Raw genomic sequence first — 22,708 nt, forward strand, 5'->3', positions numbered from 1 at the left:
ATCTTCATAGTTGGGAAATTGTGGGGGAGTCAAATTATTTGACAGACATTGAGATTCAGAAAATTAGCTTTATAGTTGTTAAAATACAAATTGTCAACATCATGTCAAAATATACAAAGTAAATATCCTTAAGTCATACTCTGATATTTCTCAAGCAGCCTTTTTCTTAGTTTGCCTATTTATAAATTTAGATGATCATTGATGGAAATATTTTTTCATAGGTTTGTGTGTATGGTAAAATCGATGTTTAGTGACACTTACTGATAAAAATCTAATCCTTCTAAGCCTAATTACAGTATTTGTATTGGAGAATTAGCTTAAATGGTAAAATGCTTGCTTAGCAGATGAGAAGTAGGAAGCGGTGTGTAGTACTCTGTTTTCAAGTCCTTGTATGAGACCATTTCTGTTGAAGTCATTCCCTCCTTGACCATTTCAGCCACCGCTGTTTGATAACTTTTTCTAGGTTTCCCCGGTTTTCAATTTAAAAAAAAAAAAAAAAAAAGCTAGTGTTTCTAGTCTGTTGGGCCCGGATTATTTTAATGTTTGTTATTCACATCAACTCAGTGCGGGCACTATTACATTGTTGATTTTGAACTAATAAGACATCTACTTAACATGGTTCTTGCTCTCTCATCACCCAATATCCTATATAGATGTATTGCTTTTCTAATGTTAACATATAGTAGGTGGGATTTGTTCACTGTTCTTTGTCAAACTGTGTGAAATCTGAGTACATGTATATGTGCCTATTTAATTTTTTTCTGTTCTTGTATATTTCTAATTTTTGTTTTGTTCCTTTCTTTCTTTTTCTTTTTTTTCCTCTCATACTGCCCTGTGAGTTTGTTGTTGGGTCTGAAAAGGTAGGCTGTGATAGATTATATTTAAAATTAGTTAGCTTTCATGTGCTGCCTTTCCATTCTGTCTTCATTACATAGTTGAGCGTTGCTTGTGTATGTTTTTCCAGTACAACTAAGAATTACCGCTGGACCGTTATTATCATGGGTTCACTTCTTTTAGCATATGGCAATTCTATTTGATGGCAATGCTGGAATTTTTTTTTGTAGAATACACACAATTTGCTGAGATGGCTGCTGACCTCTGGAAACTGCTTTATTTTGTAAACTTCAAAGCCATGAAGCTACTGCCTGTGTTTGTTTTCAAAATTCAAAAGTTCTGTCAGTGATGGAAATTAAATGCTGTAGCTGGATTTTTAAAGGCTCAATAATGTTATGAACAGTGATATTTGTTGTTATGCATGCTAACTGGAATTGGGAATTGATTGAATTTGGTGGGAATTTTTTTTTTTTTTTTTGGCAGCATTTTGCATGAAAACTTTGCCAATTCATTTTGCATGGTTTTTGAACCTTCAGGCTTGCTTTCTGATGTTCTGAAGAATCAGAAACTCCTCCAAACTTTTGCTAAATGGTTTGTGGTGAAATTTACTTCTAGTTTGAAATTTAATGATTCAACACTTTTTTGCCCATTCTGAATTTTGCACATAATTATGGCAGTCACCTTGGGCAATTTTAGCTGGAGAATTAGTGAAATAGGGGAGGAACAGAGCAATGCATATAAAGTCAAATGCATGGCTGCAATATATATGCACCAGATGTACATGAGATTAGGTGGGGATGGAAGTGGCCAGGACTCTGCCTTCTGGTTCTATCACCAGAAGTGGCACAGAAGTATGTATTGTGTCCTGCACATGCAAGTTGATGAGGTGCTTGACGTTAAACCAGAAATGCGGACACCCAGAATAAGGTAAGCAAGTTTGATGAAGGCACTACAGTGGCTGTTAGTGTTAACTGTTTTAGTGTGTAGCAGACAAGCATTCTGTTTTCCACAGTGCTCCCAAAACAATACTGATTCTTACTTCTTAAGAGGATTTTGTTTTCTTAAAAACATAAGAGCTACTGCATAAAGATGGAACTATATTTGAAAGCACATTGTAAGCCAGCCTTGCAGTAGTCAACCACATGTAACTCTAGTGCATGGGGAACCTTTAAAGATTCAGGTTTGGAATGGTTATGTGAAGCTGTGGGGTATCGCATAAGACCATGTAGTCCTGTAAGTGACAACACCCTTTATGATTTGGGATAGGATTAGTGGACTTGCTACCACTGGCCAGTATTTTTGGTGGATGGGGTGCTTTTTCATCTGGTGTCTTCAGCAGTCACTGTCCATCAAAAATCTTGGATTGCATTATGGGGGAAAAGGAAGAGCAAGCAAGTACAATGGCTCTCTGCTCATGCCACTCCCTCTGAGAGAACGTAGAAAATGACTTCTAACCCCTGTCACTATGTGGGAATTGGCTTAGACCACAGGGAACCAGAACACTGGTGACTCATGATTAACCAACCAATGCATCTCTTCTTCCCCCCACCCCAAAAGAGAAAAAAGAAAAGGTATAACCTCCTTATTATATTGCAAGATTTTGCACCAATTTCTTCATTTCAGGTCACATAGCATCACTAGCTGGGACAAATAATTTATTTCATGATTTATTTACACTGGAGGAAATCACCAAAAAAGTGATTTTTATTTTTTAGCAATAAATATAGTATTATACATTTGATTACAGACTAGCGTTTTTTCAGTCTAGTTCTGAATTAATGTTTTTACTGACCCTTTTTGTAGCTGGGTGACTTTAAAAATAAAACCAAACAAAAACCTCAAGCATCTGGTGAATTAAGTTTTATCTGTGTGTTGAGGGTGGATTTTGTTTACATGAATGTTCACCTTTTCACTTGGCAGAGACATTTGTATAGTATTCAAGCACAAGTTGGAAAAACTGCATATTGTTGTAACCACTATAAAAATTGTTCACTTGGATAACTTAGTTCTTCATAAACAACAATGAATTATAAAGTTATTTAAAAATGGGTTTTTTTAATGGGGATGTCAGTTACTTTATATGAGCAGCATTTATTGATACCTGGGCTTTGCTGCAGGAAATGAATGTATTTACGTGTTGAATATATAAAACCACATGTCCACAGTGTAAACAATTTCCTAACGCAGTATATCTTGGGGAGGGAGTGTGAACCAGTTGATAGGGCGCTGCACTGGGACTCTGCAGGCCTGGTTCTACTCCTGCTGCTGTCAATGACTGGCTGGGTGACTTTGGGCAACTAACGTCACCTCTCTGCTTCAGTTTCTCACTCTGTAAATTGGGGGTAATGATACTTCTTTTGTAAAGAACTTTGAGATATATTCATGAGAAGTGATATTTAAGAGCTAAATATCAATCTGGAAAATATTAGTTATTGTGACTATCTTCTGATCTTTGGGGTCTAGTACATTTATTTAAAATACATTTTTTGGCAGCATTTATTATTTTAAAGGCAGAACTAATATAGCTGTACACTGAGTGAATCACTTGCTCTTTATTTAATTTCATGTATAATCTTTGAAATCAAAGAACAAATGAGCAAATGGTAATGTCCAATGGAGCAAAATTTTATTATTTTTTTGCATCTGTCAAGGTTCCTTCCCCACTCTGAACGCTAGGGTACAGATGTGGGGACCTGCATGAAAACCTCCTAAGCTTATCTTTACCAGCTTAGGTCAAAAAGTTCCCCAAGGTACAAAATATTCCACCGTTTGTCCTTGGATTGGCCACTACCACCACCAAACAAATACTGGTTACTGGGGAAGAGCTGTTTGGAAACGTCTTTCCCCCCCAAATACTTCCCAAAACCTTGCACCCCACTTCCTGGACAAGGTTTGGTAAAAAGCCTCACCAATTTGCCTAGGTGACTACAGACCCAGACCCTTGGATCTTAAGAACAATGAACAATCCTCCCAGCACTTGCACCCCCCCCCCCTTTCCTGGGAAATGTTGGATAGAAAGCCTCACCAATTTGTATAGGTGACCACAGACCCAAACCCTTGGATCTGAGAACAATGAAAAAGCATTCAGTTTTCTTACAAGAAGACTTTTAATAGAAATAGGAGTAAATAGAAGTAAAGAAATCCCCTCTGTAAAATCAGGATGGTAGATACCTTACAGGGTACTTAGATTCAAAACACAGAGAACCCCTCTAGGCAAAACCTTAAGTTACAAAAAAGATACACAGACAGAAATAGTTATTCTATTCAGCACAATTCTTTTCTCAGCCATTTAAAGAAATCATAATCTAACACGTACCTAGCTAGATTACTTACTAAAAGTTCTAAGACTCCATTCCTGGTCTGTCCCCGGCAAAGGCAGCATCGAGACAGACACACAGACCCTTTGTTTCTCTCCCTCCTCCCAGCTTTTGAAAGTATCTTGTCTCCTCATTGGTCATTTTGGTCAGGTGCCAGCGAGGTTACCTTTAGCTTCTTAACCCTTTACAGGTGAGAGGATTTTTCCTCTGGCCAGGAGGGATTTTAAAGGGGTTTGCCCTTCCCTTTATATTTATGACAGCATCAGACTTATAAAACAAGTGAAAATGAGTCTGCTTAGCATAGTCCAGACAGCAGTAACCAGAAGCAACTTACTTTGCTTTTTCTTTTTTCATAAAACTGTGCAATGGAACTATCCATTGCAATTAGCTGCATTTTTTATTTCTACTTTGTGTCTTAAAATTCTTACATCTTTATTTTTAAACCATTCCTGCTAAAGTATTGATTGCTAGCACTTTGCTTTAAACTGAGAATTTGCATCTTTTGTGAAGCGTAGCTTTAATATAATTCTCTGTTAAAAGATATTTTGTCTATCCTTCAAATTCAGCAAAAGTTTGGATTCCTGGCTGTAACACCAACATTTGAAAAGCAACTATTGTCGAATTATTGGTCATGACAACTTGATATATTGGTTAATATGGGAGAGAAGTACTCGGATGAAAATGAATTAAAAAGTAAACTTTCTAATTAAGAGACACTACAGATCATAATTTGACAGAAAAAGTAATGCCAAGTGTCCTTCATTCTAAGGAATGTGTTATTGAGGTAGAGATAGGTTGGAGATATTACAAACAAAACTAAAATAGCAATGATTAGTCTTACATTTTTATTCCAAAAATATGGGTACTAGCAAAATTCTTCTAATCTCTCCTCTCCTCTCAGTCCCAATTATAATTTGTTTATATCACAGCAGACAACACTAAATATTAGAATGAGACATATTTCCACAGAATCTGAAAAATTCTGAACCTGTGCTGAAATCTGGTTAAAACTTGACATAGTCTTGCACCTCATAGTGAGAGGCAGCCTTAGCTTTCACTCAAAAATTTCTTCCTGTTTCCTTTTCTTTCAGCCATCTTTATAAAGTATACATTTAATGGAAATCTAAAAAGGGTAATGCAAGTGCTGCAGTTTTCTTGACAGCTGTGGGACATAATGGGTAAGGTCCTTGGATTCAGTCCCACTACTTGTCCCTCTCATCACCCTAGTCATGGATCCAATATGATGTGTATGAGGGGCTTTTAAGAAGATTGGATAGTGGGGAGAGGTCATTTCCAGTCTTTCTGGATGGGCAGTAGCAACAGAAGGCATATTTTCGTATCTCACTGTGTGATGTCCTCTGCTGCTACTTCTGCGACAGTAATATTAGCTTTGGTTGGTTACCTGTCTGGTTCTCCCATAGACATCTCTGCCACTTTTCCATATTACCCCTTAAAGTCCATTTCTTCCCAGATACTTGCTAAAAATGGCAAAATTCTGATGGTTAGGTTAAGGGGCTGTCCTTTATGTGCAATTGTCAAGGTTCCTTCCCCACTCTGAACTCTAGGGTACTGATATGGGGGCCTGCATGAAAGACCCCCTAAGCTTATTCTTACCAGCTTAGGTTTAACACTGCCACCACCAAAGTGTTACACAAAGAACAGGGGAAATGCCCCCTTGCAAATGTCTCTCCTCCCCCCCCCAATATCCCCCCAAGCCCTACACCCCCTTCCTGGGGAAGGCTTGATAAAAATCCTCACCAATTTGCATAGGTGAACACAGACCCAAACCGTTGGATCTTAAGAACAATGAAAAGCAATCAGGTTCTAAAAAGAAGAATTTTAATTAAAGAAAAAGTAGAAGAATCACCTCTGTAAAATCAGGATGGTAAATACCTTACAGGGTAATCAGATTCAAAACACAGAGAATCCCTCTAGGCAAAACCTTAAGTTACAAAAAAAGATACACAGACAGAAATAGTTATTCTATTCAGCACAATTGTTTTCTCAGCCATTTAAACAAAACAGAATCTAACGCATATCTAACTAGATGGCTTACTGACTTTTTACAGGAGTTCTGACCTGCATTCCTGCTCTGGTCCTGGCAAAAGCATCACGCAGACAGAGAGAACCCTTTGCCCCCCCCCCCCCCCCAGCGAGGTTATCAGCTTAGGTGCTAGCGAGGTTATCTTAGCTTCTTAACCCTTTACAGGTGAAAGGGTTTTTCCTCTGGCCAGGAGGACTTTAAAGGTGTTTACCCTTTATATTTATGACAGCAATGTATATATTTTTTTAAAGTATAGCAATGTACATATTTTGATCCCCTCTCCCCCAACACTCAAGTTTTCCTTAGGGCAAAAAAAAAGTTATTTCCATTTGTTTATCATTGCCCTAACCATTTAGCTTGCATATTTTGTCCCACTCCCCCTTCCCATTTATTTGTCACTTTAGATTGCATGCTCATTGTGGCAAGAAGACTGTTTGTGTAGTGCCTAGCGAAGTGGCACTCTGTACCTGATTAGGGGTTTCTGGGCGCTACTGCACTAGAAAAAATGATTACATTTCACTGTTTTAGCTGCTGCACCCAGCTACTGTTGCAGGGTTTGAGGCCTCTACCTACAGAAAAGGTCAGCATTAGAAAAATGTAATGTGAATACATTTTACTTTAATAAAATAATAAAAAAAAAAGTCAGTTCATGGGTTTAGATGTTAAGTTCTGTTTTTTAAAATGTTGTCATGAATTGAATTTAGTCACAACAAATGCAATTGCTGCTGTTAGAGGCATCAATCTCTGCTATTATCATGTTTCCACAGAATTTTACTTTGAGTTTTCCCATTTTTTCGTAAGGAGGTGTACCAGTTCATACGAAGTGCTCTGTAAAATTTTCCTGAGGTCCCTATTACACTCTTTCAAATTCTTTAGGGCAGTGGTTCTCAAACTTTTTTTTTTCCTGCGGACCACTTGAAAATTGCTGAGGGTCTTGGTGGACAACTTAATGATCTTTCCAAATGTTGTTTGTACTGTTAGGTAACTATTGTATAGCACTTTGCATAAAAGCGCTATATAAAAAAAACCTTAATGTTTTATTTTTCTACAAATAAAAGTGCACAACTCATATTTTTAATATCCGTAGTCTTACCTTTCTAATGTGATTGTGTCCTCTCGCTGGGGCTGGGGAGGAGTGAAGGGGTCTCCCCTGCAGCTACAGACCTGGAGCTGGGGGAAAGTTGCCTTTTCCTCTGGCTGCCGCAGCCCTGCACATCCCAAATTTTCCCCCCCAACTCCTCTTCTCACCCCACTACCTCCTACTGCCTCTTATCTCAAGGCCACTACCTCACCTTACATGTGAGTCTCCTCCAGAGTCCAGGCACCTAATTAGTGAAGCCACACCTGCGTGGCTCCACTAATTAGGTGAGTGGCCCTTCATTCTCTCATGTGCGGCTGTCCAAGCATGCACCTTAGAGGGAACTATCCCCAGAGCACCTGAATGGAGCTTGTGGACCACAGTTTGAGAATCTCTGCTTTAGGGTTAGTCCATATATACTCTGTAAATCTTAGCTGAAATTTATAGGATTCCTTCTAACTTAAATTGGATTCTGAAATGAAAACTTTGTTCCTGTTTAATTTTTAGATGGTAAGGTTGGATTATTTATATGAAAGGAGATCAATTTGAATAGTTTCAATTAACTGACCTTGGGGTTGATGGTTATTTCTTTTAGTTGTTAAGTAAAAGAGTGGTCTTCAGGGAAGAGAAGGCCAGACCTACAAATCAGATGTCTTTTGGGAAACATTTATATGGATCATCAAAGATTTCATAGTGCTGTATACACATTAATTATTTCAACATGCCTATATGGTAGGTAAATGGTGTTATCCCTGTTTAATAGTTGAAAATACTCAGCCTCTCTACCTCAATAACTTGCCCAACTTCTCACAGCATGTCAGTGGCAGATCTGGGATTATTATTCAGGAGTTCCATTTTTGTACTCATCCGTGCTGCTTCTCAGTGATCCAGAAAGTAGTGAATCTAACTAGAGAATAAGCAACCCTGGATTTACTACTTACTCATTGATAGGAAGGGACTGAGAATATGAATAGTGGTTACAAGATGCTTGAATTAAAAATAATAAAGAATAACAGCCTTGGATTTTAAGAAAACAAATGTATGCATATTAAGAAAGATAATGGAGGAGGTGGCAATATGGAATGGGAGAATATATTAAATCCATCAGTGTGGAAGAAAATTGGAGCGCTATGAAGGATATGACAAAGATTAACGGGTCTGAAAAATGGAAAGTATCAGGAACAGCTGATGAGCTTTCAAGAAAGGCTGTTCACAGATCAGAAAGTGTAAAATAAATCTCTGCTGGCACTGAACATGGAGAAGTGGGAGGCATCCAAAAAAAAAAGCTGCTCTGCAGGGTAGATAAAAATCAATGATTTTTCTAAATTAAAAAAAAAATCAATTTTTTTAATAAAATGCTTTTTGAGGAAACTTATCTAAAGATGTATCTTAATTAAAACTATTATAGCTCAAAGATATCTCATTGTGGATTATTAATTCTAATTCTATAGTATGAGAATATATTTATGTAATGTTTAAGAAAAGTTTCGTAAATGAGTCCCAATAGTTCATGGATTAGGGATCAAATTTTATGGGGTTCCAGGGACTTCTGTATAGATTATTTAGGTTAATCTTTCTATCCACCCAACGGAACTCAGTACTCAGTCTAGAAGATACCATCAGAGATGCTTAGCTTTGCAGTTCTCAAACTGTGGATTTGTCTCCCCAGAGATAACATGCTTGTTAACAGCAAAAATGTTTTTAAATAATATATAGAGGTGAGAAATAACAGACTTCAACCCTGTTTTCCCTCTGCAAATTTGTGTACACAGAGTCAATCCCTTACCTCTCTAAAAGTGCAAAGTTTTAAAAAGTTCAGTGAATAGAAGATTGTTGAGGGCGAAATAGATCTGGACAAAGAGAAGAAGTCTGGAAATGTGAGAAGGGAGGGACAGGCAATAGAAACAAAAGTGAAACTGTTTGAGCAGCATATTCCGGAAGTCTTGAAGTCTTTCCGAGTGTAGCCTTCACTGATTTGAGATCTACCATACCATTCTCTCACTAGAAGGGAAAATCTATCATGGCAGCAGGCCATAAAAGAGTCCCAGTTTGGGAGTAAGAACCAGTCAAGAAATATGTTTGCTGATGTTCTAAACAAAGTCACACGAATGAACTGGTGGAAGTCACTTAAGCACTTGGATTCAGAGACTGTTGAAGTGATGATCTCACTTTTAACAGCAGTAGCTTCTTCTGCCGGTGTAGAAAGTTATTTTCTTCCTTTGGACTAATTCATTCCAAACTGAGAAATCATTTGGGACCTGAAAAAGCAGGAAAGCTTGTTTTTCTTTTCCTGATTATGAACAAACAGGAAAATGAAGGTGAAGACAACTGAGTTTAGCTGCAGAAGCCAATATTTTAAGTTTCTCATGTTGACCTGGCTGACATAGTCGATTGAATTTGTGTTTTTTTTTAAAAAAAGTTAACTATTTTAGTTAAAAACAGTTTTAACAAAAACCTGATTTTAAAAAACTTGAACGTTTAACTAAATTCAAAAATTCATATGCTTGCTTTGTTAAAATATATGTTTGCTGCTGAAGAAAAAAATCCAGAATATATAACGTTGTTTTAGTTAAATAAAACAATTTAAATGTCTGTCTGGTGGTGATCTCCTCCTAATACAGCATGGCAAGAAAATCCTCCAAATATTAATGATTAACCTGTTGAATTGGAGATTGGGATATAGCTATAAAACTCGTCTGAAAAGTTTTCAAAATAAGTCACTTAAAAATGTACAGTGTGTACCTTCTAAAAATGAAACCTCCACCTATCTGAGTTGTGAAGAATATGTATTAAGATTATAACAGCCAACAAGAATGCACTTTTATGTAGAAATCCATGATTTAAATCAAGTCTTCCTGAGTAGTGATTTTAAATTATGATTTAAATCTATTTGATTTAAACCAAATCCACCTTGCTGCTCAGTAAGACATGGTCATGGAAGAAGAGTAAAGACTTAAATAACTTGAAGAAATTTAACCTTGGAGAGAAGATACTAGAAACACTGAGAAATGTGTCTGAATAATATATTCATATTGGAAGAATCTCTAATGTTAGAGCACTAGGATTTGTGTGTACTTACAAATTAATGTAGATGAGTGACAGTTTTATTCAATCTTTCAAATGAAAAAAAGCTTAATTACTGGTGGTGCAAACATTTTCAGTCTATAGAATACCTAGGTGTGTGCTTGAAGGCAGAGCAGAATGTGTGGAGATTTGCTCAGGGGCTCTGAGGGTATGTCTACGCAGCAACTAGACACCTGTGGCTGGTCAGTGCCAATCAACTCAGGCTCACGGTTCTTGGGCTCTAAGGCTGTTTGATTGAAGTGTAGACCTCGCACCTCGTAGGGTCCTAGAGCCTGGGCTCCAGCCCAAGCCTGCAAGTCTACACTGCAGTAAAACAGTCCCGCAGCCCAAGCCTCGTGAGTCAGTCTGCTGGCACAGGCCGGCCATGGGTTTTTATTGCAGTGTAGACGTACCTTGAGAGGAGAAGTCACTTCTTGGAAAGTGAATGATTTGTCTCCTGTCTTGAAGCATGAGGAGTCTCATGGGGGAAGTATATATTTGTTACTTTGCATCTGTTCCATTCACCAACTTCTTTCTGAGAAGTTCTGGTTAAGGAAGGCTAGCATCAATACGAAGAATCCATTATCCAGATTAGTTATTTTTCTTGTAGCTGACTGTATTGAAGCATATATTTAGTTTAAAATTTTCAGCAAGGTGCCTTGTTCCTTGTAGCTTCCTTATTTGTGGTGGTTGGGGAGAGAGATGGGACTGAATGCCTTGTGGTGTTCGCAAGCTATTTTTCTAGCTGATTTTTTCCTTAGTGGTATAGGTGGTCTTTGAAGAGAATCCCATTCAGCTCTTGGCTGAAATGATGGTGGCAGTGTTGGTCCTGGAGGCTGAAAGTGTGAGTAAAAGTGGGAAGATGCTTAGATCTGCAACAAATCCATAGGTAATCCATCCCCTCACAGAAAAAAATAAGTTGTGTGCTATTTTAACAGGCTATTAGTTCTACAGAGCAAATATTTAATTACTAGAGCATGAAAAGAATGATCTGTCTATTTCTATCAGCATTTTTCTCTTTCGTAATTTACAAGTAAAATTATTCTCTCTGAAAGGAAGGCTTTCTATGTACAGTAGTGCTATATATTCAGAATATATGTTGTCTATATATCTCAATATTTCTTGAGGGTGTTTGGTCTTTATTTTTCATTTTGCCCAGTACACTGGTTATAGTTGATGTTGGGCTGTTTGCTCAGTGTTAGAGGGTGGATTGCCATTGTGACAGGTTCGGTCACAGAGACCCCCTTGGGACTGTCACCTGTTGTGCTGAGACTACCTCTGAGCCCGTTTTCTCTGCCAGTTTGGGCCTCCAGAACCCTGCCTTGTTGAGCAAGATATGCCAGTCTGCTCCAACACAGACCCAGGGTCTGAACCACGCCCCCAAAAGCTGCAGACTTAACTTAAAACAGCTTAGCAAGTGCTCCTGTCTCTAGCACCCAGATACCCAGCTCCCAATGGGATCCAAACCCCCAAATAACTCTGTTTTACTCTGTATAAAGTGTATACAGGGTAAACTCATAAATTGTCCACCTTCTATAACACTGATAGAGAGGTATGCACAGCTGTTTGTTCCCCCAAGTATTAATTACTTACTCTGGGTTAATTAATAAGCAAAAGTGATTTTATTAAGTATAAAAAGTAGTATTTAAGTGGTTCCAAGTAATAACGGACAGAACAAAGTAAGTTTATCAAGCAAAATAAAAAGAAACACGCAAGTCTAAGCCTAATAAAGTAGGAAACGGAATACAGGTAAATCTCACCCTCAAGATGTCCCAATAAGCTGCTTTCACAGACTAGACTCCTTCCTAATCTGGGCCCAATCCTTTTCAGACCAGCGTTGTGGTTTATGGCTGTGTCCAGCAATCACTCACACCCCCTTAGTTATAATTCTTTGTCCCAGTTTCTTTCGCATCTCTTTGGGGTGGAGAGGCCATCTCTTGAGCCAGCTGAAGACAAAATGGGGAGGCTTACAGGGCATTTTATATTCTCTCTTGTGGGCGGAAACCTCTTAGTTCTTCTATGCAAAGTCACAGCACCTAGGTGGAGTTTGTAGCCACCTGGGCAATTCACGTGTCCATGAATGATTCAGCTTTTTGCAGTCAGACGCCATTGTTGACATATTAGTTTGAACGTTCACAGGAAAGCGCAGATGTGGACTGGCATCTCCCAAAGTCCATTGTCAGTTAAGTGTTTCTTGATAGGATTATTCTCAGTAAGTGCCCATTCTCAAGAAGCTGACCAAATGCGTCACTGAGGCTACTTACAATCAAACACATTGAGATACAAGTACATACCCAATATTCATAACTTCAAATACAAAAATGATACACATACAGACAGCATAATCATAACCAGCAAATTACTATAGTCACCTTACTTTCTTTAGACACCTTACTTGACCTCCTTTGTACAAGATTTGGTGCTACTATAGGACCTTGGTTGCAACAGTAATCTACACGATCACAGTTCATGTCAATAACGTCACAGCCATGTTTAATGTCTCAGTGATACGTAAATAGAGAGGGAAGAATAAAAACAAGTAACTCAGTGCTTTCTCAGCTCATGGGATGGAGGTATTGTGTGAGTAACTATACGCTATCTTTTATATTGCAGACATTATAAGAAACGTTGTCAAGGTCGGATGCGGAAACATGTTGGTGATCTGTGTCTACAAGCTGGGATGTTACAAGATTCCTTGGTACATTATCATATGGCTGTGGAATTTCTACGGTCTGTAAATGACTTTTTGTGGCTTGGAGGTAGGCTTAATTGATTCTGATAAAACACAAATGCTTTAAGATTCTGGTATGAAGCAAATGATGGTAGCTTTTTGTAGCCTTCCTGCTGCAATATAAAAAGGCAGCAATTAAATGCTCTTAAGACATTTAAAAAAATCCAATAAAATGTGGCTTGAAAATCAAGCCAAAATAATTAGGATGTGACTAAGAATGCAAGGAAAATACTGTTTGTTATAGAAAGTGAGAATTTAGCTTATTTGAAATATAAAATATGTGCTTCTGTAGCATAACTAAATTATGCATGACTTGTTTAATAGCTGTTTTTAAAAAGGTGATTTTAGTCCTCAGGTAAATAGGTGTGGGGAAAAATGTTTCAAATCGTGCCTGTATGAGGCATAGTAAAGATTGGATGAAAAAATGTATGCCCCTGTGGCTGCCAAATCCACATATATTTAACTTACATTGACCATACCTTCACCATACTTTCACCTCATGCAAATCAGTTTTGGCCCCTAGGCTTCACCTCTTTGAAGGCCTTTTTTTTTTTTGTTGTGGTGCTGTTGCCTTTTCTCCTAGGTGCACAAGTGGTCATTGGACTCTTAGCTGCTAATTCTCATCCTCTGTACAATCACAGAAGTGTAGGGACCTCAATCCATCATCTAGTCCAGTCCCCTGCTCTCAAGGCAGGACTATGTAATAACAAGACCATTCCTGACAGGTGTTTGTCTAACCTGTTCTTAAAAACCTCCAATGATGGAGAATCCATAACCTCCCTAGGCAATTTGTTCCCGTGTTTAACTACCCTGACAGTTAAGAAGTTTTTCCTAATGTCCAACCTCCATTGCTGCAATTTAAGCCCATTGTTTCTTGTCCTATCCTCAAAGGTTAACAAGAACAATTTTTCACCCTCCTCCTTGTAACAACTTTTTATGTACTTGAAAACTTTTATCATGTACCCCCTCAGTCTGCTCTTCTCCAGACTAAACAAATCCAGTTTTTTTTTCAATCTTCCCTCCTAGGTCATGCTTTCTGGACCTTTACATCATCCATGTAGGGAAATCACTAGCAGCTCCTGCTACTCTGCTCTTTGCTTCTCCTTCAGCTCCTCTAAGATTGAGCTGGAGGTGTAAATTCTGGTGCAATGCGACGTACCCACGCTAGATTTGATCAAGCGGTTGAGCTAAAAATAGCGTAGCTGCAACGGTACAAGTGGCAAAAGGGGCTAGCTACTTCAAGTATTTAGCTATCCAAGATTCTAGGTATGTACTTAGGGTGGCTATCTGTTCACACTGCCGTACCTATAATCTATTTTTAGTGCACTAGCTTGATTGGAGCTAGCATGTGGTATATATCCTTAAGCTGGAATTTGCACCTCCAGCTAAGCGTAGACATACCCCCACAGACACGTCTTTGGGTTATTTTACTTCATGGCTCCCCTCTTGCAAAAGATCTATCAGCTTCAGCCCCTCTACTTCCTGTCTTTTTCCTTCCTCTCTTGAGAAAGGAACAATGGTGCTTAGAATGTTCTGTTCTGGCACGGGAAGGAGCCAGACAATATTTTTACTCCTGAAGTAAAATGGGTGCAGTGGTATATGTGCAGCCATACACCTGTTACACTTGGTGCGTATCATTGACCGTGGCAAGGAGGAGCAGGGCTGGCCACCCCACTGCCCAGACAGGTGTGGCCCCTCCTTTATGACAGAGGTTGCTGAAAGCATCATGATGGAGAGATCCATGGGGCCAAAATTGAGAGAGTTGCGTTGTAGCCCCTGTGCATTGACTTTTAGCACTACTGTGGTCCCTCCATCATGATGGAGGGGCTGGAGAGCCAAGCCTGGCTGGACACACTAAGCAGTGGGGTTGATAGCACTGATCCTCCTTGCTGCTGCTGTGGGGCTGGCTTCTGTACCAGGGCTCCCCTCTGGGGCCCTGCCTGGCTTTGGTCCATTTCCAGCAGGCCATGTTCCTTCTCAAGGATGGGGAATGAGATTGCACCTGGGCTGGACACGCTTGAAGGCAGAGGGACGGAGTGTGGTGTGACCTCGGTAGGCGCAGCGGGGATGGTTTTGCAGGGATTGACAATGGGAAAAATTTCTGTGGGTGCCCCTGGCAGAGTGAGGTTTTTGAGGCTCTGTGTATAGGATTATAAATTATAATACTTCATGTCATGTAATGAATTGATTCTGTTAATTAAATATTTATTTATCTTTAATCTCCAGCTGCTCTTGAAGGTTTATGCTCCGCATCAGTTATCTATCACTACCCTGGTGGCACAGGAGGGAAAGCTGGGGCTCGTAGGGCACAAGGTACTTCTCTTCCTGCTGAGGCAGGCAACAGACACAGACCAGGTAAACGGGGCTTCTGTTCTGACTTTTTTCCCCAGATGTTTAGTAATGGCAACCTGTAATCTATAGTCTTTTACCCCATGTGTAATAAGAATTTCACACAAGGGTAAAAATGGTATTAAACTGAACTACATTTTTTTGTTAGAAGATTTATTTTTTATTATAAAAATCCTATGGTTTTGTAGTGATATTAAGAAATGTGCTTACCCAGAGATAGAGAGAGAATGTGTTCAAAATTTCTCTGGTTGTGTGTTAAGACCAGGATTCTACTTAAGATTTGGAAAAAATCATTCAGCACGGAAAAACACAGGCAATTTTCAGAAAATATATAAATGGTGCGAGAGGGATATATGTGTTGATAAGGATAAGAAGGGTATGTTCAGTATCCAAAGGCTTTTGGTGTTCTTTATTCAAAGACTTGTTTGGAAGACCCATTCACTTTGTTTAAAACCTTGCATATATACTCTGCCAATAATGCATGTTACTTGTATGAATTATAATACTCTAATATTGAATTGTAATTCATATCAATTTTAAACAAAGCCCATTTAGTAGGTCTTTTATTAAAATGTTGGTTGTAAAATTAAACACCAGTAAGGAAACTGACAACTTGCCATTGTAAGGCTTTTGTATGTTCTTTGTAAATATTTTAATTGTATAGCTTTTTATAAAATGGGTTACCTTCCTTGGAGAGAGTGCCTGCTTGCTATTTAGAGTTAAAAAAAATAAAACAAAACAAAATCCCCATTCCCGTCTTTACATAAGAACGGCCGTACTGGGTCAGACCAAAGGTCCATCAAGCCCAGTATCCTGTCCTCTGATAGTGGCTAATGGCAGGTGCCCCAAAGGGAATGAACAGACAGGTTTATCATCAAGTGATCCTTGCTCAGTCACCCAATCTAAGCTTCTGGCAAACAGAGGCTAGGGACACCATTCTTGCCCCTCCTGTCTAATAGCTGATCACAAATTCGTTTTTAAATTGTGATCAGAACTAATTCCATCTTGTAAAAATAGCTTTACTTAATCGACATATCAAAAACTAGCAAACCTTTATTTTGCAGTTTCAAAGAATGAATTACAAATTATATGTATTGACATTTCAACTTTACAGTAAAAGAGCATCTTTCAAAAAATTACACCAGGTATTCGTCATTTAAGTAAATAAAGTTTTGTCCAGCTGGTCCCATAACCTGTTAAAATGAGTCTTACAAGTTGGACAAGATGATATCTCACTCACAAAGCACACAGTTGTGGCTCTCTTCGCTTCTCAACAAAGATTTAATAGTAGATGTTGCAGTGAGGTCTCGTTACTAAAACTTATTTTTACAAAAGTATATTATCATAATTAAGTGATAGTTGTCAGAATAACTGAACAAAATACATTTTGTGATGTATTACTACTTCATTTGTTGTTTTGTAATTTAATAATTTGCAGTGTCTTCCAGTCACTTCTGCAAGTTATATATTTAATACACTGTTAAATATAAACTTCTTAAATTTCTTGTTTAAAAGCTTTTCAATAAGCTACTCTCTGCATCAAGTAAAAAACATTTATTCATAGAGACAACTAGTATTTTAATTCAGTCTGTTCCCTTCACTCCATACCTTTCAGGAACACACATCTTAATCTAGAGCGGTTATTTTACAGTCCACAAGATATCATTCACTAGCTCCAGTTATTATCACTGTCATTTTGGGGCCTAAATAGTTGGATTCTAATCTTTGTCGGAACAGGTACTACATCCTGATCCCAAACCATCTCTCCAAAAGTATGTATAAAGGTCTGATTACAACACAAACTTTGTACCCATTTTTGTATCTATCTCCTGTAAGGTTTTCTGACCGTTGTTTCCTCTTTAATACATACTGTTTGTGCAACTCCTTTCTGTCTGAAGTATCTTACTTTTTCAGTTGCATTTCTGTTTGATTTCTTGCATTTTTAAAGGTGACTAGTAAAATAGCCTTATAGAATTAGATATAGAAAATTAATTCCAGTTTTCTCGTAGCTTTTAAATCTCTAGTTTACCTGTCTGGTCTAGAGGCTGAGAATCAGTTTAAGGAAGTACAAGCTATTGGATAAAGAACACCAATAATTTGGGGCTATTAAGCCCTCACTTCACATTTCAATTACCTTCTCCAAGGTCGAGAGCAACAGGATGCTGTATCTATTTTAAAAAAAAAAATTAGTCACTTCTCTCAAATGCTATCTCCTTTTACCATATATTTGACATAAATGGTTTGAGTTGTTTTGTGTAAGGCCTATCCAACATCTCATATTAGAATCTCATGGAGTACTTGAGAGGTAGGGAGCGTTTTTTTCTGCTACCCAACCTTGACTGAAGTCTACCACCAACATTCATTCAGTTTCTGAAGAGCCATGCTCTGTGATGGTAGAGTCCATTAAAAATCTCAGAAAAATGGGATGATCTCTTTAAAGAAAGTCAGCAGACATGAAAAAAGTGTAAGGGTCCTAATGGTAGTAATTGTGTGTTAAATACTCTACAATTATTTAAAAGTGTGCTCCTAGAAGAGCATTACATCTGATAATTTAATAGACCAATTAGGAAAATATCATGCTGGCAGAGTACAACAGGATTATTTATATTCAAGCACTTACAGGGAGACTGTTTTATGGAAGCTTGCTAACAAAAAAAAAAAAAGGGGGGGGGGGACTAAAAATTAAGATCTACTAGGAGATGACTCTAAAATACCAAGAAAAATTAAAGAAAAATATTAATTGCTTTTGGTTTGGTCTTAGAACTAATAACTTTTTTCTGAATTTTTTTTAAAAAACATTTAATATAGATACAGGATATGGTAAATATGTTGTAATGAAGCGACAATTGATGTGCTATGACTTCATTCAAGTTTTAAACAGGAATGTCTGCTGGATTTTAATAATTTTCCTGTAATTCTGCTCATGACTGATAGTTGTAAAATATATTGCAGTAGCTTACTTTATGTTGGCTATACTTCTAAGGCTGAAAAAAAATCATTTTTTTTTCCCTCCTCCTAGGGGCACAAGAAGTTCTCATTGACCCAGGTACTTTGTCTTTTTGCTTGTTTTCTGACAGTAAGCTTTTTTTTTTTTTTTGGTTATTACTTGTTTTGCATCTGTGTGGATGATTACAGCTAAATTTTCAAAATTTGTTTCTGACTTTGTGCCTCAGTTTTTGGTATCAGTTTGATAAAGCGTGGGCCTGATTTGACTCTTAGTTTTGTGGATGCTCAGGACTTCTGAAAATCAGGCCCAAGATATATCAAGTCACTTATCCAAAACTTGATAGGCATTTTTAAAAATATGAACCTGTGACTTTGTCATGATCATATGGATTTTGGAGAACACTGTCTAAATAACATCAGAATGGCTAGAAATCTGGCCTAACTTTCTCTTTCCATGTACTTACAAGAACTCCTTGATTTCTCCCCCCCCCCCCCCCAGTTACATTTTAGTAATGCTGTGAGGTAGCGGTTTAATGCTGTTTTCTAGAGCAGTAATGTTGACTTTACTCTGTTCTCAATACAGTGTCTTCCTAGCGTTCTTAGTCCTGTGGGTTTTTATTTCTGTTTCAATAATTACTTTGCTCAAATTCTGAAGCAGCATTCGGTTTACCACCAAAAGGCTGTTGATGACAAAAGAGGATTTACAAAGCTTGTTTGTTAAACCAAAATTATGTGATTTGGGATTCATTTATTTAGTCTATTCGCAAGGTGTCACTTGAGACATCTGAGTATCAGACAATAAGAACCAAATAGAATGCATTAAGACATAAATACAGTACTCATCCGGACACTATCAAAGCATCTGGCACTATGACAAACCCAATAGCTGTGGTGCAAGCCACCCAACCCATTTCAGTGGGATCTATTCCCATTTAGCAATATGAATAGAAGAACAAAAAATGAACAGGTACAAGAGTGGGTATGCGGCAAATATGGTTCAGAATAGGCCAGCTGAAGAAATGAGACTTGCAGCACACCCTAAAGGCAGCTTGTTACATAAGCACTCATGAAAAATACTTCTACCCTGGTGCTCTGTAGCAGGAGTGGTTGAGCACTTTGCAACAAAAAGTTCACTTGCTTCTTTTAAATATATTTAATTATAATTTCATAATTTTCCTTGCCCCCAGTTAATGTAACATGAAACACCTTACCAATGTATTTCAGTTTTTCTTATGCAAATATGTTTTTTCTGGGAACAATTGTTTTAAAATGAAGATATCCAAAATAAGCTGAAAAAGGGCTGTTTTATATAGAAATGACAGTTGGAATGTTCCTTAGTCTTTATAATCTGTACTAGTTTTAAAACAGTCTGTTACTTTCTTTAAAAATAAACACATGATACAGTGAAACTGCCAAATGGGTCACCTTAAATTGAAACGACCATTTCAAATAGTTTCAGTCACTGTTTAAAGTTTTATTTTTAAGTGAAGATCACTCTTCTCCATTTTCTTGACAGCTGTTCATAGCTCAGTTGCTTAGAATTAAATGAAAAATTGTCCAGTAGTTTTCATATGAACAGTATTGTATTTGTTCCCATATGAGGTTAGCGCTGCTCTGTAGATGTCTAAACAGTATTCACTTTTTGGTTTAGGGATTCTTCAGTAGCTTTTATTACTAAATAAGCTTTCTCACAAAGGGAATTGATGTAAGAATGTAAGATCACAATTTTCTCCTCCAATTCTGCAGTTGGAGGGGAGCCTGTGCCCCTGGATTAAGCTTGGAGGCATAAAAGGGGAGAGTGCCAACACTGCTTTTTTTCCTCATGGCTTGTGGAAGCCGGGTTGTTTGCAGTAACTTAAGCAGTAGAACTTCTTATGGAGGATCCTACATGTTCAATTCCACCTCTGTTACTCTGTTTTGTGAAAGTGTAAATTTGACTGGAATGAAGGAAAGCAGTGTGTGATCTCTTTTGAGAGAAGAACATAAGAATGGCTATACTGGATCAGAACAAAGGTCCATCTAGCTGAGATGCGATGTCCTGAGGTTGGGGGTTCCACGACCACCACTCCCAAGAGGAGAAGGCGGGTGGTGGTGGTCGGGGACTCTCTCCTCCGGGGGACTGAGTCATCTATCTGCCGCCCTGACCGGGAAAACCGAGAAGTCTGCTGCTTGCCAGGGGCTAAGATTCGCGATGTGACGGAGAGACTGCCGAGACTCATCAAGCCCTCGGATCGCTACCCCTTCCTGCTTCTCCACGTGGGCACCAATGATACTGCCAAGAATGACCTTGAGCGGATCACTGCAGACTACGTGGCTCTGGGAAGAAGGATAAAGGAGTTGGAGGCGCAAGTGGTGTTCTCGTCCATTCTCCCCGTGGAAGGAAAAGGCCTGGGTAGGGACCGTCGAATCGTGGAAGTCAACGAATGGCTACGCAGGTGGTGTCGGAGAGAAGGCTTTGGATTCTTTGACCATGGGATGGTGTTCCACGAAGGAGGAGTGCTGGGCAGAGACGGGCTCCATCTTACGAAGAGAGGGAAGAGCATCTTTGCCAGCAGGCTGGCTAACCTAGTGAGGAGGGCTTTAAACTAGGTTCACCGGGGGAAGGAGACCAAAGCCCTGAGGTAAGTGGGAAAGCGGGATACCGGGAGGAAGCACAGGCAGGAATGTCTGTGAGGGGAGGGCTCCTGCCTCATACTGGGAATGAGGGGCGATCAACAGGTTATCTCAAGTGCTTATGTACGAATGCACAAAGCCTTGGAAACAAGCAGGGAGAACTGGAGGTCCTGGTGATGTCAAGGAACTACGACGTGATTGGAATAACAGAGACTTGGTGGGATAACTCACATGACTGGAGTACAGTCATGGATGGTTATAAACTGTTCAGGAAGGACAGGCAGGGCAGAAAAGGTGGGGGAGTAGCACTGTATGTAAGGGAGCAGTATGACTGCTCAGAGCTCCGGTACGAAACTGTGGAAAAACCTGAGTGTCTCTGGATTAAGTTTAGAAGTGTGTGCAACAAGAGTGATGTAGTGGTGGGAGTCTGCTATAGACCACCGGACCAGGGGGATGAGGTGGATGAGGCTTTCTTCCGGCAACTCACGGAAGCTACTAGATCGCATGCCCTGATTCTCATGGGTGACTTCAATTTTCCTGATATCTGCTGGGAGAGCAATACAGCGGTGCATAGACAATCCAGGAAGTTTTTGGAAAGCGTAGGGGACAATTTCCTGGCGCAAGTGCTAGGGGAGCCAACTAGGGGGGGCGCTTTTCTTGACCTGCTGCTCACAAACCGGGTAGAATTAGTGGGGGAAGCAAAAGTGGATGGGAATCTGGGAGGCAGTGACCATGAGTTGGTTGAGTTCAGGATCCTGACGCAGGGAAGAAAGGTAAGCAGCAGGATACGGACCCTGGACTTCAGGAAAGCAGACCTCGACTCCCTCAGGGAACAGATGGCCAGGATCCCCTGGGGGACTAACATGAAGGGGAAGGGAGTCCAGGAGAGCTGGCTGTATTTCAAGGAATCCCTGTTGAGGTTACAGGGACAAACCATCCCAATGAGTCGAAAGAATAGTAAACATGGCAGGCGACCAGCTTGGCTTAATGGTGAAATCCTAGCGGATCTTAAACATAAAAAAGAAGCTTACAAGAAGTGGAAGGTTGGACATATGACCAGGGAAGAGTATAAAAATATTGCTCGGGCATGTAGGAAAGATATCAGGAGGGCCAAATCGCACCTGGAGCTGCAGCTAGCAAGAGATGTCAAGAGTAACAAGAAGGGTTTCTTCAGGTATGTTGGCAACAAGAAGAAAGCCAAGGGAAGTGTGGGCCCCTTCCTGAATGAGGGAGGCAACCTAGTGACAGAGGATGTGGAAAAAGCTAATGTACTCAATGCTTTTTTTGCCTCTGTTTTCACTAACAAGGTCAGCTCCCAGATTGCTGCGCTGGGCATCACAAAATGGGGAAGAGATGGCCAGCCCTCTGTGGAGATAGAGGTGGTTAGGGACTATTTAGAAAAGCTGGACGTGCACAAGTCCATGGGGCCGGACGAGTTGCATCCGAGGGTGCTGAAGGAATTGGCGGCTGTGATTGCAGAGCCCTTGGCCATTATCTTTGAAAACTCGTGGCGAACGGGGGAAGTCCCGGATGACTGGAAAAAGGCTAATGTAGTGCCAATCTTTAAAAAAGGGAAGAAGGAGGATCCTGGGAACTACAGGCCAGTCAGCCTCACCTCAGTCCCTGGAAAAATCATGGAGCAGGTCCTCAAAGAATCAATCCTGAAGCACTTACATGAGAGGAAAGTGATCAGGAACAGTCAGCATGGATTCACCAACGGAAGGTCATGCCTG

At 39.3% G+C, this 22,708-nt stretch overlaps 1 protein-coding gene across 4 annotated transcripts in view; it reads left to right on the forward strand.

Annotated features, from left to right (window-relative positions):
* Positions 1-22,708, forward strand: part of TRAPPC9 (trafficking protein particle complex subunit 9) — an 806,604-nt gene that overhangs the window by 11,847 nt on the left and 772,049 nt on the right. For all 4 annotated transcript variants that reach the window (XM_074943804.1, XM_074943805.1, XM_074943807.1 and 1 more), the window contains 3 exons: positions 12,950-13,095; positions 15,294-15,422; positions 18,436-18,462. In XM_074943804.1, the coding sequence (XP_074799905.1) occupies positions 12,950-13,095; positions 15,294-15,422; positions 18,436-18,462 (302 nt within the window). The remainder of the gene's footprint in view (positions 1-12,949; positions 13,096-15,293; positions 15,423-18,435; positions 18,463-22,708) is intronic.

Source organism: Natator depressus, chromosome 2 (genome assembly GCF_965152275.1).
Source record: "Natator depressus isolate rNatDep1 chromosome 2, rNatDep2.hap1, whole genome shotgun sequence".
NCBI lineage: Eukaryota > Metazoa > Chordata > Testudines > Cheloniidae > Natator > Natator depressus.